Source organism: Zingiber officinale, chromosome 5B (assembly GCF_018446385.1).
Source record: "Zingiber officinale cultivar Zhangliang chromosome 5B, Zo_v1.1, whole genome shotgun sequence".
Lineage (NCBI taxonomy): Eukaryota > Viridiplantae > Streptophyta > Magnoliopsida > Zingiberales > Zingiberaceae > Zingiber > Zingiber officinale.
In genome coordinates this window covers 117,377,041-117,394,396 of record NC_055995.1, presented here as the reverse complement: position 1 = coordinate 117,394,396, position 17,356 = coordinate 117,377,041, and the positions used below count along the sequence as shown (strand labels likewise).

General features: G+C 42.2%; 1 protein-coding gene across 1 annotated transcript; it reads right to left on the bottom strand.

Annotated features, from left to right (window-relative positions):
• Window positions 1–15,747: 15,747 nt before the first annotated feature.
• Window positions 15,748–16,988, bottom strand: LOC121985510 (probable carboxylesterase 2). Its single transcript, XM_042539009.1, has one exon. It carries the CDS (start codon window positions 16,873–16,875, stop codon window positions 15,943–15,945), a length of 933 nt encoding a protein of 310 aa, XP_042394943.1. The 5' UTR covers window positions 16,876–16,988; the 3' UTR covers window positions 15,748–15,942.
• Between the last annotated feature and the right edge of the window lie 368 nt (window positions 16,989–17,356).

The following is a 17,356-nucleotide window of genomic DNA, read 5'->3' as shown; positions in this document are numbered from 1 at the left end:
CCTTTGCCATACATCAAAAGAGCTCCAACAATATCCCAATTATTAGACTCTTTGACCTCTAATGACCATAAATATCATGTATTAATCCCCATAAGATTACATACATGTTCACCACTCTTTGGTCATTTTCTAATGCTGAAAAACATTTTCAGACCGTATCAGTCGATTGCAAGAAGTACCAGTCGACTGCCCCCATGAAAATGAGCTTACAGAGACATTCTGTGCTCGTGAACAGTGTTACCTGAAAAATCAGCCTTTTCTGGCCAACTTCAGAAATGCGCCAGAAATTCCACAGACCTCCAAAAATCCCCAAATTTTGTGGAGAGGTCTATTATATCAATATCTACTTGGGAAAAATATATATAAAAATATATCTATCACAGATCCCAAGATTGATACAAAATTCAAAACTAGCTAAATGGTTCAATTAAACCTTGACCTAAAGTCCTAGTTTTGGCTTCCTCTTGATGTATCTGCCCATACTAAACCATAATGCATCACTAGCATTAGTTTATATGGCATCTATACATCAAAAACTAATTTTCATGCAATATGAACCCAATTCATATTTCTATGCATGAAACTCAACTCAATTGTGCCAACCCACTATGTTAGAGACTTAAGTTCGTCTCCTAACCACTTGGCACATTTGATAACCCATCTATCATGGGTCCCAAAGGCTCTTCCTAACCTTAGGAATCTTAACCTTAGTCACCTCCCTTGGTGACTCATCCACTATGGCTAGGCCACTTCGGTGCACCTCGGGTGATACTTGGCCTACAAAACTCACCTTCTTAACCTTGGTCACCTTGTCCTTGGTTAATTTCTTCTTGTCCTTAATCTTGGACACCTCATCCTTGCTATAATAATATGCTACCCTAGCATATTCCTTCTTATTGGTCTTGGATGACTCTCCCTTGTCCTTGGGAACACCTTCCATACCAATGTCATGTGCTACCTTAACATTTGACCTCCTTTTGGTCTTTGAAAAGATTTTTATGTTTTCAAAGAGTAACTCCCCCTAAAAACATGGTCAAACTTCTATCATTGCACCAACAATGACTTGGGGTTCCTAAATAATTAGGAAAACCAAAACTTGAAGTTTTGAGGTTCAAAGTTCAATAATGAAATTAAATCTCAACCGAAACTTCACTTTGGTTTTTCTTAACCAAACCATACTTGTTTTCATCATGAAAACTCATGTAGACATTATTTAGGGTATACTTTATCAAGGAAAAATAATTTTCTATGAAAATACTTCCTATTTTCAAAGATTGACACAAATTTGAAAACTCTTGAAAATTTCAACGTTTTCTCCTAGTTTGTGTCTAACTTTCCAATGATGATTACTATCAAAAGATAGTCTTCACCAAGGTTTTTCAAAAGTATTTTGAAATCATTTTTAAAACCAATATCCAACCACGTTCTTTGGGCTCAATGCACATGACTTGTACATTAGCTTTCCCAATGATTGGAAGACACATAACTATGTGTTTTGATGAACCTAAAACTCAACAAGATGCACTAGATCAACATCTTGAGTTTAGTTCACCATCTTAACATCTCACTTGTATCTAACGTGTATTAAAACACATACAAGTCACCTTATAGTTCTTTGTGAGATGTATATTTGGTCTTGCCCTAAACTAAGGGATCATGCATCTCTATCTAGGCATTGTAAAAATCATGATCATCCATCTAGGATGTCACTTGATATAATCCCTCTTGTTGGGATATTTACCATTTATAATAGATGCCATTTGTCCTTAAATAACAAGGGAATTAAAGTAATGCATGATGTTACATGGCATACATCAAAATAAGCAATTTTCAAAATGAAAAGCAAGTTATAGCTACATGATGTATGTATGACATGACATGATATTTTTGTATTTTTCATAATAAAATATGAATGCTAAATATAAATATGATGTCATGACATATGATAGGCAAACAAAACATGGCAAGTTAGCATAAATAAAATTACCTAGATTACCTATCTAAGTATTCTTAACCCTAGCTAACTCAAAATTTAACCCTAAATTGCCCATGATTTTCCATGAAAATGCCAAAACCCAATTTTGACATTTATTTTTCCTTTCTAAATTTGTGCCATTTTAACTTAAACAAATTTCTCAAAGTATGGTACATTTTACTCTTTCCAAGAGTAAATGAAATCAAATTAAAACTTAGATTTGCCTTTTACCTATTAAGAAAATATCAAAACCCCAACTTGGCATTTCTTATCCTTTTCTAAATGTGTCAATTTAAATTAAGTTCAAAACCTCAAAGTTTGACATATTTCACTCTTCCAAAGAGTGAACATCTTACATTATGATCTAGATTTTTCTTTAATTACTCTAAGAAGATACCAAAATCCCAATTTGGTATTTCTTATGTTTTTCCACATTACGCCAATTTAATTCAAACATAATTCCTTAAGATTTGCCACATGTTACTCTTTTCCAAGAGTGACAATTTGGATTAAGGTTTACATTTCCCTTAATTCCATAAGAAAATGTCGAATTCTAAATTTGGCATCACTTTTGCTTCTCTTTAGTGTGTCAATTTAAATTAGATTTAACTCCTCAAATTTTGACACATTTTACTCTTTCAAAGAGTAACACTTATCATCCTTTTCATTTTCAAAGGTTAACAATCACTTTGAAAATGCTCTCAAGTGTCAACTTTCCCAAGGTTGGGTTAACTACCTTTCCAATTGGAGTTGACACTCTCTAAACCCATCTAGGGTGTAGAGAATATGTTCCTAGGAACCCAATACCTATTGGTGCTCCTTGGATGCTCTAGGTACTCACTAGGGATGACTTCCTAGATACCTTCCTAACGACCTTTCTTGGCTTCTTAGAAGCCTTGGTCACTTCCACTAGGTCACTTCTAGGGTTAACTCCCTTTGTAACCTTATTTGTGACTTTATTAGGCCTTTTTGGAGCCTTAGTCACATTGGTCTTGCCAAAAATACTCTTAGGGATTCCTTCCCTAGTATCTTTAACTTGACCTCTAAACCTAGGGTTGGTCCCATAACTATATGGAACCCTATGAAAGGAAGTCACATCCTTCTTGGCTTTAGGTTTGTAACCCAAACCTCTATAGCCATTGGATGGCTCTTGTCTAGCTTTTCTTAGGTTATGCTCATTTTGACCCCTAAGAATATTTTCCATTCTTGTTAAGGTCCTTTCTAAATTATCAAGTCTTGTCCTCAAGACTTGATTTTCACCCCATAAATCTCTAGATTTTGGTTTTTCATTGAATCCTTGAACATTTCTATTTTTAGGCATATATCTAAAATCCTTGGTGTTATTGCCTAAGTTGTTATTTACCTTCCTAACCTTAGGTGTGGTAAATCTAGCATAAGGAGGAATATATTTATCCTTAAGGTTATCATGCCTCCTATTCTCATGATAAATAGCATTAAGATGATAAGAGTTATTTCTAGCATGCATTTTATCATATGTCAACGGAATGGATTCATTAAATGATACCTTGGTTTTTACCTTGGAAGCTCCCTTCTTCTCCCACTTCTTCAAGTGCGCCAATTTCTTGAGCTCTCCTCTCCTTGGGCACTTTGTGTGGTAGTGACCCCACTCACCACATGTAAAGCACCTAATGTGCTTCTTCTCCTTCTTCTTCTTCCTACAACTCACATTAGTTTCTAAATTAACTTTAGTGAGTTTAGGGTTTACCTTCTTGAGCGAAGGACACCTACTCTTGTAGTGCCCCATCTTACCACACTCAAAACATTTGATGTGGTCCTTTGTGCTCTTCTTGGTAGTTGAGGTGGAGAGTTGAGCTTCCAAGATCTCCTCTTCCTCGGATTTCTCTTCTTCCTCTTCACTTGAAGATGTGGATGATTCCACTTCTTCCTCCCTTGAAGATGTGGATGATACCTCCTCATCTTCCTTCTCCTCCTCGAATGTTGAACTTATGTCAACATTCGATTGGTCTTTCTCTTCTTGGACCAATGAGCCCTTCTCCTTGGGCTTCTCCTCTTCTTGGATTTGTGTAGGGTTCTCATGATGGACAATGATCTTTTTCCAAAGATCACATGCACTTGTGTATTCACCTACACTCAAAAGGATGTTAGAAGGTAATATATTTAACAAGATTTTTGTTACCTTCTTATCGGCCTCCGCTTGTTCCCGTTGCTCTTCGGTCCAATGCCGAGGTCGGAGGCGTTTACCCTTCTTGTCCGTAGGAGCTTCAAATGGGTCACTCAAGACAACCCATTGGTTCCAATCCATTTGGAACCATGTCTCCAACCGCTTCCTCCAATAATTGAAATCTTCTTTGTCGTACGGAGGTGGAATTCGGATATCCCATCCGAGCGGTCCTTCGGACTCCATCTTCTTCTTCCTCTAGCTTCTTGCTCTCTTGGCGGTTAGTCCGTAGAAGAGCGACCTCGCTCTGATACCAATTGTTGGGACCTTGACGTCCGCTAGAGGGGGGTGAATAGCGGCTCACCCAAATCGTTCGCTTCCTACGTTGTTAGCTTGCACAGCGGAATAATACAAAAATAAACAAGCTAAACAAAATACAAGACAAGAAAGAATGCAAACCAAGCTACACGATCATTTACGTGGTTCGGAGATAAAGCTCCTACTCCACGGCGTGTCCGTAAGGTGGACGATCCCTATCCGTCGGTGGATTACTCCCCGGAAGACCTCCGGCTAGCTCAAACCTCCTTGTGGGTGGAGAAACCTCACCACAAACTCACCAAGACCTCTTGGACACAAGGAAAACTCTTGAGCACTTGTAGACTACTAATTAGACCTTAACCAAGTCTAATTTCGTCAACTCAAACCAAGCTCCCAAGCTTTGGTTTTATAGCCCAGGGTTGAAAACCCCGCCTACCAGTCGATTGGCCTCTATGGAAATTCGACCGCTACACCCCAACGGCTCGATTTCACACATTCTGCTCACGCCACGATCGGCCGATCGCACTACCGATCGCTAAAACATGCAATGATCACATAAAGATCGATAAAGAACGCACAAAGAACGCCACAAGATCGCCACAAGAAACCCTAATTCTTGTATTTTACTCCGAGTACAATCTCTCAAGACTCGTCCTCCCTGCCCGACCAACCTAGACCTAGCCTTCTAGCCTCCTCCATCACCTTGCGTCCCTCGGATGCCTCCCCATCCTTCACGTCTTGCCTTCTGGAGCTTCCATCGGCCTTGTCATTGTTGTCGGGTCTTCCTTTGCCAAGAGGTCGTGCCTCCGGGACTTCATCCATTGCCAAGTTACACTTGGACTTACGTTGCCAAGACTACATGCTTGGACTTACACCGCCAAGACTCATCCTTGGACTTTCCTCCTTTGCCAAGATCACACTTGGACTTCCTTGTTGTACCTGTATCCTGCACACTCACAATGCATATCAAATACAACAATAAACCTAACTTAAACCTTTGCCCAAACATCAAAACCTAGGGTCACTAGATTGCTCCAACAATCCCGTCGCAGATATGTAACGCTGATTGGTTAGGCCTACGTCACGGTCCAGATGCCCGGAAGGGATCCGGGCGCCTGGAGCACTCCTATATAAGGAGCCTACCTCTAGAGCTGAGATACAACAACTGCTTCCTACGACTGCTCTATTGCGCTCTGCTCCTGCGACGCGACAACACTTCTCCGACAACCTGCGGCTCAAGTTCTTTTTATTGTTGTCAGTATTTTATTTTTAATAGTTCCTGTACTTACTATTGTAATCCTGTTTGCGAACTATTAGTAATTGCTTTACGAAAGCACTCAACGAGTACAGACCTTGGAGTAGGAGTCGGCGAAGGCTCCGAACCAAGTAAAATTGGTTTGTGTTAGCGTTGTGATTTTTATTTTCCGCTGCATACTTGCTTCGAATTTTCGATCGCTATTCCCCCCCCCCCCCCCCCCCCTTCACTTCGAATGTAGACAAATAAACAAAATTTGTAAACAGGGAAGAGGCCCTGACTGATTGTAATCCCGATCGACTGTGTGTACAGAAGAGAACCCTAAAATCTGGTCGAACTCATATTTGTTCGGGCGTACACATGAGACCCCCCCACTCGATCAGTCCTCACACAACCAATCACAAGAAACATTTAGCAAGGTAAATAGCATAATCAAACATAGATATAGAATTTTACATTATCATTAGAAATACAGTCATAACTCTTAGACTTTTGAAAATCTCCCATAAATGGATACAGCAGATAAATAATTTTCTACTTGTCTCGTTCCCTAGAACTACCAAATTGTTCTTCCCATCCCAAGTACATGCGTGTAGTAGAATGACAACCTGGACAAAGGGTCCTCTTGCGCATGTGTGATTCACCTTCTGGGACCTATGGTTGAGAAGCTATCTCTGATCTAATCCATTCTAACTCAGCTTGCAAAAAAATTCACCTTAGCTTTCTGTTGGTCCAAGTCTTGTTATTGTTGTGATATCAGCAAACCGTCTACATGAACCTTCCTAGTTAAAATGGTTATTTCTGAAGCGTGTTGAGCTTTCATATCATCCAACTCCTCAGTTTTTTGCTTTAAATCCAAATAAGTTTTGTCCCTCAAATCCACTTCCGATCGAACTTGAGATTGAGCTGCTAACAAGCGTACCTCTAGCTCTCTTTGATGCGAATGATGTAGATCAAGGCTTGCATAGCCTCAGCCAATGATTTTTCCTTCTCGGATAATAGTTGATCCCAGAGGAGGAGATCCAAAGTCATGACTCTTAATAATATCTCTAAAGGAAAGTAAAGTGAGAAAGAGTAAAGGTTGATATTGCAGGAGTTAGGACCACACCTCTATTTAACTTAGTTACAAGATATGTGTTAGGGGTGTCATGGGGTTACTGTAGAGGGTGTCACAGGATCACTGTAGTAAATGTCAAAAGGACAAAAATAAACTTAGGTTTAATTAGTTGGCTTTCGACTAGACTTGAAAGGGAGGCTAGTGATATGGTTTATGATAGATCAGCCGAGCAAGTGAAGGAGGGGTTTAGGTCAAGAGAGATAGAAAAAGTATATAGCCGGTCGAATAAAAGCCGAGTGAGCATCCATATGCTCATATATGCTCGGCAGAGCAAAGCCCGTCCGAGCATAAATGCATTTAGCCTTATGTATGATTTATAGCTTATTACCGGCCGACAGCAGGCCGAGCGAGCACTCGCGTGCTCATATATACTTGGTCGGGCAAAGCCTGCCCGAGCATAAAGGCATTTAACCTTATATAAGATTCTTAGCATATTGCTGGCCGATTACAGGCCAAGCGAGCGCCCCCGCGCTCATATATGCTCGGTCGATCAAGGCCCACCCAAGTATAAAGGCATTTAGCCTTATATAAGATTCTCAGCATATCGTCGGTCGATCGTAGGCTGAGCGAGCACCCACATGCTCATATATGTTTTGTCGGGCAAAGCCCGCCCGAGTATAAAGACATTTAGCCTTATATATGATTCTCAACATAGCACCGGTCGACCGTATGCCGTGCGAGCGCTCATATGCTTATATATGTTCGACCGGATAAGGTCCGCCCGAGCATAAAGGCATTTAGGCTTATATAAGATTCTCAGCATATTATCGGCCAACCGCAGGCTGAGCGAGCATCCACGTGCTCATATATGCTCGGTCGGGCAAGGCCCGCCCGAGCATAAATGCATTTAGCCCTATGTATGATTTCTAACATATTGCCGACCAATCACAGGTCGAGCGAGCGCTCATGCGCTCATATATGCTCGGTTGGGCAAAACCGCTCGAGCATAAAGACATTTAGCCTTATATAAGATTTTCAACATATTATCGATCAATCGCAGGCTGAGCGAACACCCCCGCGCTCATATATGCTCGGCCGGACAAACCCCACCCGAGCATAAAGGCATTTAACCTTATATAAGATTCTCAGCATATTGTCGGTCGATCACAGACCGAGCGAACACCCCCGTGCTCATATATGTTCGATCGAGCAAGACTCGCCCAAGCATAAAGTTACTTAACCTTATAATACATTCCTAATATACAGCCGACTTGAGCGACTGGCTGAGACATATTCAACAGGAGGCATTCTTAACAGTATATATGGTCGGCTTGAGTGACCGACCCAGACATATTCAACAGGAGATATTTTTAACAGTATATGTGGTCGGCTTGAAAGTCCGGCCGAGACATATTCAACAGGAAGCATTCTTAACAGTATATACGGTTGGCTTGAACGATGGGCCAAGATATGGAAATATCTTCTATAAGCTTCTTCAATTATAATGACGTGTCTCCATTATAAATACAAGTCATAAATAAAAAAATGGGTACATCTGGGGTACAGAAAAAATTCTTTAAAGGATTATTGCACGAAGTATAGAAGATGACTTCATCTCCTAACAAACCCTAATGAACATGGGACCACTTCACAACTATGGAGGTTACGTGAGGTAGTATAAAAAGGAGGATCCTCTCTATTAGCGAGGTATGCAAGTTCTAGCATCTAAACTCTGTTCCACTTTAGTTACTGTTCTTCTTTTTCCATCTGTGAGAGGGACTGACTTGAGCCTCGGAGGACCTAGCCAGGGATCCCCACCCCAGTCTTAGGTCACTAACGCTTTGTTGACTCATCTCACTGTGCGTAGGAGCGTTGAGGAGTTTCTTTAGATCCTCGGAGTTCATCTTCATCAGAGGTCATTGTCATTCATCGAAGCCAATACTCATCTTCACAGATTTCAGACAGGATCAATAAGATTTAAGTGAAAAGGTTTAAGGGTAAAGACACATCCCATATCTTTTCACCTCTTAGAAGAAATCTTTCACCTCTTGGGAGTAGCCCTTCATCCCTATAAAATAAACCTCATTTCTTCCACACTTCCTCCGTTCCTTCTGAAATCACACCGAAGCAAAGCATTTCTTCTGCCTTCTGCTTCTTCTTCTCTCCCCTTGTTCCGAAGTTCTGAGGCTTGGGTTGCGATTTGAGGTTGAGTCCGAGTGCGGTGCTCGTTTTGGAGTGCACCTACGAGCGACGCGAGCGGTTGTCGGATCTTGGGAGGATTTTGCCGGAGAGCCTTTGCACCGTGGGCGGCAATCAATTCTCTAAAGACAGTCGGCACGTCTGACGCTTCGACCGGAGATACACAATTTCTTAACCCTTTGCTGTTATTAAAGTTTATTGCATGCTCGTCGTATATTAGTGCAATTAAATATTACTGTTTTAGCATAATTAGTTCTATTACAGTTATTACAATTTTAGAGAATTGATTGTAGCATCAATAAACATGATGAACGATAGGGTAACGGGGTCTGATGAGGCTAGTGCCCGACCCGAAAAATTTTACGGGCAAAACTTCAGACGTTGGCAACAACGAATGAAATTTTGGCTTACTACGCTAGGGCTATTCTCCGTTATAGAAACAGACCCTCCTTCACCTAATGAAGAGGAACCTGCCCGTAGTGCTACCTTAGAGAGGTTTAAGCAAAGGGATTATCTCTGCCATGGGAGAATCCTGTCTGCCCTCTCAGACGCACTATTTGATGTATACTGCTCAACCTCTTCAGCTAAAGAGCTGTGGAAATCTTTGGATAAAAAATACAACTCCGAAGATTCTGGTTTAGAAAAGTATACTGTGGCAAAATTCCTGAACTTCAAAATGATTGAAGATAAATCTGTGGTTGAGCAGACACATGAATTCCAAGTTCAAATTCATGGTCTTGCTGAAGGAGATATGCCATTACCTGAAAAATTTCAGGTCTTGTCTATCATCGAAAAATTGCCTCCGAGTTGGGAAGATTTTGGCATGACTCTTAAACATCGGAGAGGTAAAATCTCTCTCGAAGATTTGATGATTGCCTTAAATATCGAAGAAGAACATCGGAAGCAACATAAAAATGATGAAACAAGAATGCCTATGGATTTTATTCCAAAGGCAAATGTAGTAGTCTCATCTGACAAGAAGAAATTCAAAAATCAGCAAATGAAGAACAAGATGAAACCCAACCCAAAGGATCAAAAGAAAACTGGAACTAAACCTAAGCCTTGCTGGGCATGTGGACAGGCTGGACATTATGCCAAATTCTGCCCTAAGCGAAAGGACAAGGAGAAAAACCAAAGCAATACGTCCAACACCAAGGAACAAGTAAATATCGTGACTGCTAGTGACGACACCAGCGATAGGTTTGTTACCTTCAAACCCGAACTAAACTTGATCTATCAACCCAATGAATGGTTAGTTGATACAGGTGCTAATGTACACTGTTGTGCTGATCGATTAGCCTTCCTTACTTATCAGGTAATTGAAGGTACTTCCGTGACCATGGGGAACCATTCTGCAGCCAGGGTGTTTGGGATAGGACAAGTTGACCTGAGGTTCACCTCTGGAAAAGTCCTGTCACTGCATGAGGTGCATCATGTTCCAGCGGTCCGTCGGAATTTGATTAGCGGATCAAAGTTAGTCCGTGCTGGTTATGAGTTGAACTTTAAATGTAATAAAGTTGTAATATTACATTTAGGAACCTTTATTGGAAAAGGTTACCTTAATGAAGGTTTATTTAAACTCAATGTAGAAAATGCTACTTTAAATAAAACTTCTGATATTGGTTGTTCATATAACATTGAGTCTTATGATCTGTGGCATGACAGATTAGGACATGTCAATTTTAATACCGTAAAAAGGATGATGAATCTTGACATGATCCCTAAGCATGCTATAAATGATAAGAAAAAATGTGAAATTTGTGTGCAATATAAACAACCCCGTAAACCCTTCAAATCAGTTGATAGAAATTCTGATATTTTAGAATTGATTCATACTGACTGTTGTGAGTTTAACGGTGTAATAACGAGAGACCATAAAAGGTATTTCATTACCTTTATTGATGACCACTCTCGTTATTGTTATGTTTATTTGCTAAAAACCAAGGATGAAGCTTTATAAATTGATTTTTAAATCTGAAGCTGAGAATCAAACCGATAAAACTATTAAGAGGTTAAGGTCTGATAGGGGTGGAGAATTTACCTCGAACCTGTTTCAAAAATTTTGTCAAGATACAGGTATAATCCATGAGGTAACTGCTCCATATAGTCCTCAATCCAACGGTATAGCAGAACGAAAAAATCGAACCCTTGAAGATATGATTAATTCCATGTTAGGTAGTTCTGGGTTACCCAACTTTATGTGGGGGGAGGCTCTACACACTGCATGTCATGTGCTAAATAGAGTCCCAATGAAGTCAAGGGATAAAACCCCATATGAGCTTTGGAAAGGTCGAAGGACAAGTTTGAAATACCTTAAAGTGTGGGGGTGCCTGGCAAAGGTACTAGTACCTGAACACAGAAGGAAAAAACTTGGTCCAAAGACTGTAGATGGTATCTTCTTGGGTTATGCTCAAAATAGTATTGCATATAGGTTCCTGATTATTAAATCAGAAATTCCTGGAATAGATGCAAATACTATTGTAGAACTTCGCGATGCTACATTTTTTGAGGATATATTTCCTATGAAGACGAGAACACCTCAATCTAGTATTCCTACTAGAAATGAGCCCTCTTCTGTAGAGGTCCCATTATCCGTAGTGGGTACACCTTCCTCAAGTCACTCTAGACTAAATGAATCTAGTGAGTGTACAGAACCGAGAAGGAGCAAGAGGCAACGTGTGTCTACGGATTTAGGCCAGGACTTTATCACCTATAATATAGAAGGTGACCCTGTGACATATAGAGATGCTATGGCTTCTCCTGAAGCTAAGCACTGGAAAGAGGCCATTAAAAGTGAAATGGACTCTATTATCTCTAATGCCACTTGGGAGTTGGTAGATTTACCTCCTGGGTGTACCACTATAGGATGTAAATGGGTGTTTAAGAGAAAACTAAAGCCTGATGGGTCAGTAGATAAATTCAAAGCCCGCCTAGTTGCTAAGGGATTCAAACAAAAAGAAGGGATTGACTATTTTGATACTTATTCTCCTGTTACCAGAATTACTACAATCCGAGTGTTAATTGCATTAGCATCCATATATCATCTTGAGGTCCATCAAATGGATGTCAAAACGGCATTCCTAAATGGAGATCTAGAAGAAGAGATATATATGGATCAGCCTGAGGGATATGTAGTCTCTGGAAATGAGAATAAAGTCTGTAGGTTAGTCAAATCTCTTTATGGTTTGAAGCAAGCCCCAAAGCAGTGGTACGAAAAATTTGATAGAGCTATGCTATCGTTTGGCTTTGAAGTAAATGACTCTGATAAATGTGTGTATGCTAAAATGAAAGGTGATAATTGTATTATCCTATGTTTATATGTAGATGATATTCTACTATTTGGAACTAATCTTTCAATTATTAATGAGACTAAGGCCCTCTTAAGTGGTAAGTTTGATATGAAGGATATGGGTTGTGCTGATATGATTTTAGGGCTGAAGTTGACTCGATTAACTGATGGAATAGCAATTTCTCAATCACTCTATGTTGAGAGAGTATTAGAGAAATATGGCTATAGCCAAGTTAAATCTGTTGTCACACCATATGACCCTTCAAAAACTCTCCACAAGAATAATAGTGGTGTGGCAGTGTCTCAATTAAGATACTCACAAATAATAGGTAGTCTAATGTATTTAGCTAATTGTTCTAGACCTGATATTTCTTTTGCTATAACGAAATTGAGCAGGTTTACCAGCTGTCTGGACAGAACGCATTGGGATGCATTAGATAGAGTACTCAGATATCTGAAAGGCACTATATCCTTGGGCTTGTGGTATGGGAGATTCCCTGCAGTCCTGGAGGGATATAGTGATGCCAGTTGGATAGCTGACACTGCTGAGTGTAAAGGCGTTACTGGTTATGTCTTTACACTTGGAGGCGGTGCAGTTGCTTGGAGGTCTGTTAAACAGACGATTATAACCCGGTCTACATCTGAGGTAGAATTGTGTGCTTTGGATACCACAGTAACTGAAGCTGATTGGCTTAAGGGTCTTCTTTCTGAAATTCCCTTGATGATGAAGCCAATACCTTCTATTTCAGTACACTGTGACAATCAAACAACAATAGCTCAGATTAGAAGCTCCAAGTATAACCAGAAACAGAAGAGACATGTACGAATAAGATTAAAGTCTATTCGTGAGCTAGTGTCTCTTGGAGTGGTGTCATTGGACTTTGTAAGTTCAAAAGACAATATTGCTGACCCACTCACTAAAGGACTTGATTCTGAGAAAATCAAGAGATCCAGTAAGGGAATGGGACTGAGGCCTGTCCTGGTTTCATCTATAGCGGCAACCCAACCTATCTGATTGGAGATCCCAAAAAGTAGGTTCAATGTGGTACAAACAAGCTATAAGGGTGAAACGTAAGCATCAAATTAATTGAGATATAATCTCATAGTCTCTTCCCTGGATAGATGCTTGACTGCTAGTAAGGATAAGCTTAAAAGCTCTTAATGAGTTCAAGGTCTTAATGACAGGATGCTTGCAGTACATCCTTGGAGAACTCACCTATGTAAGTGTAACTGTGAGGCCGCAGTGTGGGGGGTCTAGGCAACTCTCCTTAGCACTTATGAAACAAGATTCGGTGGCATGGCCGTAATGCACCAACCCAGAAGGATTCAACCGTCGCCAGTGATGAGTTGTTACCAATTGATCTTCACATATAAAAGGTTTAAGATCAAGACTCTGTTCTCTTCAAACCTATGTGAATAAGATTGGTATACTTAGGTGAAAATTCAAACCGGAAGGTATTTTCACTGAAAGCTCATTGCAACCAAGCCTCAGAACATATCTTTCTTTTCTTCTAAAATAATTTGAATTAGTGGGGGATTGTTGAATTGTAATTCAAACTATTCCCTTCCCTTGAGTTTTTTAGTCCCACATTGCCAAGCTAAGAACTTTGGAAGGCCTTATATATGGAACCCTTCCATCCTTGCTTAGCAATGATAAGGGGGCCTACACGCATGCGCGGGCCAAGCCCAAATCGAATGGATTTGGGGGGTTCGAGCCGGAAATCCATAAACCGGGCGTCACGTACGCGATTATCGCGCGCAGGGGGGTGCAAATCCCCAGCTCGTGGGCCTCTCGCTTACGGGCGGCCCGGTCTGTTTTTGCCAGTCCGGTTTGGTTCACTCCATTGGGTTTTGTTGCCTGATTTATCTATTCCGGTTCGGTTCTTTTCCGCTCCGCGTGAGGAATCAAAACAGCGCGACGCATTGTTTCTGTCCGCGTGAACGAAGAGACGCGATTCTGTGAGCGGGCCAAGCCCAAATCGAATGGATTTGGGGGGTTCGAGCCGGAAATCCATAAACCGGGCGTCACGCACGCGATTATCGCGCGCAGGGGGGGTGCAAATCCCCAGCTCGCTTGAGGTTGAGTCCGAGTGCGGTGCTCGTTTTGGAGTGCACCTACGAGCGGTTGTCGGATCTTGGGAGGATTTTGCCGGAGAGCCTTTGCACCGTGGGCGGCAATCAATTCTCTAAAGACAGTCGGCACGTCCGACGCTTCGACCGGAGATACACAATTTCTTAACCCTTTGCTGTTATTAAAGTTTATTGCATACTCGTCGTATATTAGTGCAATTAAATATTACTGTTTTAGCATAATTAGTTCTATTACAGTTATTACAGTTCAAACTCAGTAAGATATATACTGATACTCCCATGGCAAGGAAAAATTCTCTCATTAAACTATACCAATCAGATGATTGAGCACCACTCTTTCTTCAATAGTCCATGCTGCGTTTTGCATAAATTCCTTGGATGAATGGTCACGACAAAAGAAACAAGGAGTCCTGCAAGATACTGCTTTTGTAGTACTGATATGCAGTCCAATGTCGGTCGATCTTTAGAAAAGGTTAGGATTCATCAGAATCTTGGTCTAGAATCTTTCTCTCCTGTTGCAAATTCAGGAGATGGTTGTTCTTACTGAATTCATCTCAAGGATTAAATCAGAAACTTTGCCTATGATATATACAAACTTGAGACTGTATAGTTTATCACTTATTAATTGCTGTAATATTGCAACTTCAATTGCCAAGTAGTACATGCACAAAGCGAATCAGTCGGAAGCAAATTAAATCTGCACATTTCTGACTGTAAAATGCAATACTCGATACGAGTTTATTGCAATTAAGCTTTGGAGTCCATTCCTTTGCTGAAGGGTTTGTGTCCTACTCCTGGGCTGTGACCGGGCGTCGAAGGTCGCACATCTTCTGCGGTGACCATGAGCTCTCTGCCGTTCGTGATCACTGTCCTCCGTGTTGTCTCTGCGATCTCGATCTCTTTGCGGTCTCGAAGTGAGCATGGCTTCCTTGCCACCGAATGCCTGGCCTCGCACAAGAAGAATGATTCGCTTGCAAAGATCAGAGCAATGACAAGGAGGACAGCGCCTGTTGCTCGCTTCATTCTTGCGATTGCAGGAGGCTTCAGAAATGTGGATGCCTTGAGGTCGGATCCTACATCTCCTCCGCTGAAAGGCAATTTATAGTGACGAAAAGTGTTCCGTAGAGGATAAAAACCAGTGAGAATGTCGAACTGTTTGCATCTTTTATTATGTGGCGATTTAAGAAAGGTAACATTCAAGTTTCTCAAAGGGAATGTATTTTATTTTATTTTATTTTATTTTTTCAAAATATATTCCATCTAAACCGCTTCGTTGTGGAATCAAATTTAAGAGAGTATTTTGAGATACAAGAGCATCTTTTGAAAATTTTGAGATATATTGAATACTCTGAAAATTCGGAGTGCCAGAATCGTTGTCAAGCGTTTGTCTTTGTGGTTGGCCATAATTTCAAACTTAATTGGATGGTTGTGAAAGAGCCTGATTCTGATTGGTGTCCACTAGTAAAATAGCAGACACGCTATCACTGATCAGTATTCCATGAAAACGCAGGTTTTCCTTACAAACGAACGGAAAAGTTAAAAGAGGGAAAAGAATTCACGGCGAGGGGCGGCAAATAGCAAGCAACTCCCGGACTCTTAACTAAACATTGATTATGAATCATTGGGTAAGGAAAGCGACCAAGCGAGCCATCTCCGCCGACGCCTTTTCGCAATTAGGGTTGCTGAGGAAGTAGACGTGCTCCTCCCCTTCCGTCTCCACCAGCTCCGCCTCCCCCTCCCACCCGCTCGCCCTCAGCCTCTCGTAGTACGCCTTCCCCCGCTCCCTGAACCAATCCTTCTCCGTCACGCTCACCAGCACCCGCCGGCACGGAAGCGACCGCAGCGCCGCCTCGTCGCGGAACGGATCCACCCGCGGATCCTCGATCCCGGAGCTCCACCCGCACACGAACCCCCACGTCGTTTCCAGCCACTCCCGGAAGGCCGGATCCGTCGGCTCCGCGCCCACCGCCTCTTTGCCCCAGAAGTAGGTGTGGATCAGCGCCAGCCCCGCGATCTTGATCTCCAGCGGATCCGCCCGCGTCCGCACCAGAATGTTGTGCGCGATGTTTGCGCCCGCGCTGTCGCCGGCCAGGAACACCCGATCGAAGTCACCGCGCTCCGCCAGCCAGGGCTCTCCGCCGCCGCCAGAGGCCACCCACCTGAGGGCGGCGAAGGCGTCGTCGTAGGCGGCGGGGAGGGGATCCTCCGGCGCGCGCCGGTACTCCACGGAGACGGCGACGACGTCGGCCCTGGCCACGACGCTGTTGAGGAACGCGTGGTAGGTCGGGGAGAAGGCGGACTCGGCGACGAAGGCGCCGCCGTGGAGGTACAAGAGGATGGGACGCCGAGTGGAGGCGGACGGGCAGCAGACGTAGAGGCGGGCAGAGAGACCTGTCCGGGGGTCGATGACAACGTCCTTGGAGGCGACCCCGGTGGCCGGATCGACGCCGGCGGGGACGTAGTCGGTGCCGATGAGTCGGTGGACGCGGCCGCTCTTGTAGAGGCGCAGGAAGGGCGGGAAGTCGAAGACGATCTCGGAATTGGGATCCATGGCGGTGTGGCCCTTCACGACACGAGATGAGGAGAGGAAGAGAGTTTGGTCGATGATTGAGTTGCTGTTTGACCATTTTAACTTGTACAGTAGCGTAGTAGTGAAGAATGTAGAAACCCAAAGTCATGTCGCTCCCAGCAAGTTTTTATATTTCCTTTTTGTCTTTTAAACAAAGATATCAAATGACAAGCAGTATTCATAATTATGATCGTGAGTATTTTATTTTATTTTATTTTATTTTATCTTATCTCATTTTAAATGAATATTTAAACGAATTTAAAAACTTAAAAATTCTTAAGAATTGAATTGGATGATCTACCATCCCGACTATAAAAGCGGTAGGATTGACGGGTGGTGGTGGTGTGGTGGTGGTGACGGTGAAGCAGAAAATGGAGATGGTTGGTGTGTGGGACCAGCAATATGACCACCGGACTTAAGAGGCTTGAAAGTGAGGAAAGACGGAGTAGGTAGGAGAAGACGG

What these genes read in the sequence shown, in the direction of transcription:
- LOC121985510 (XM_042539009.1), bottom strand. Translation starts at nt 16,875, where the DNA reads ATGGATCCCAATTCCGAGATCGTCTTCGACTTCCCGCCCTTCCTGCGC.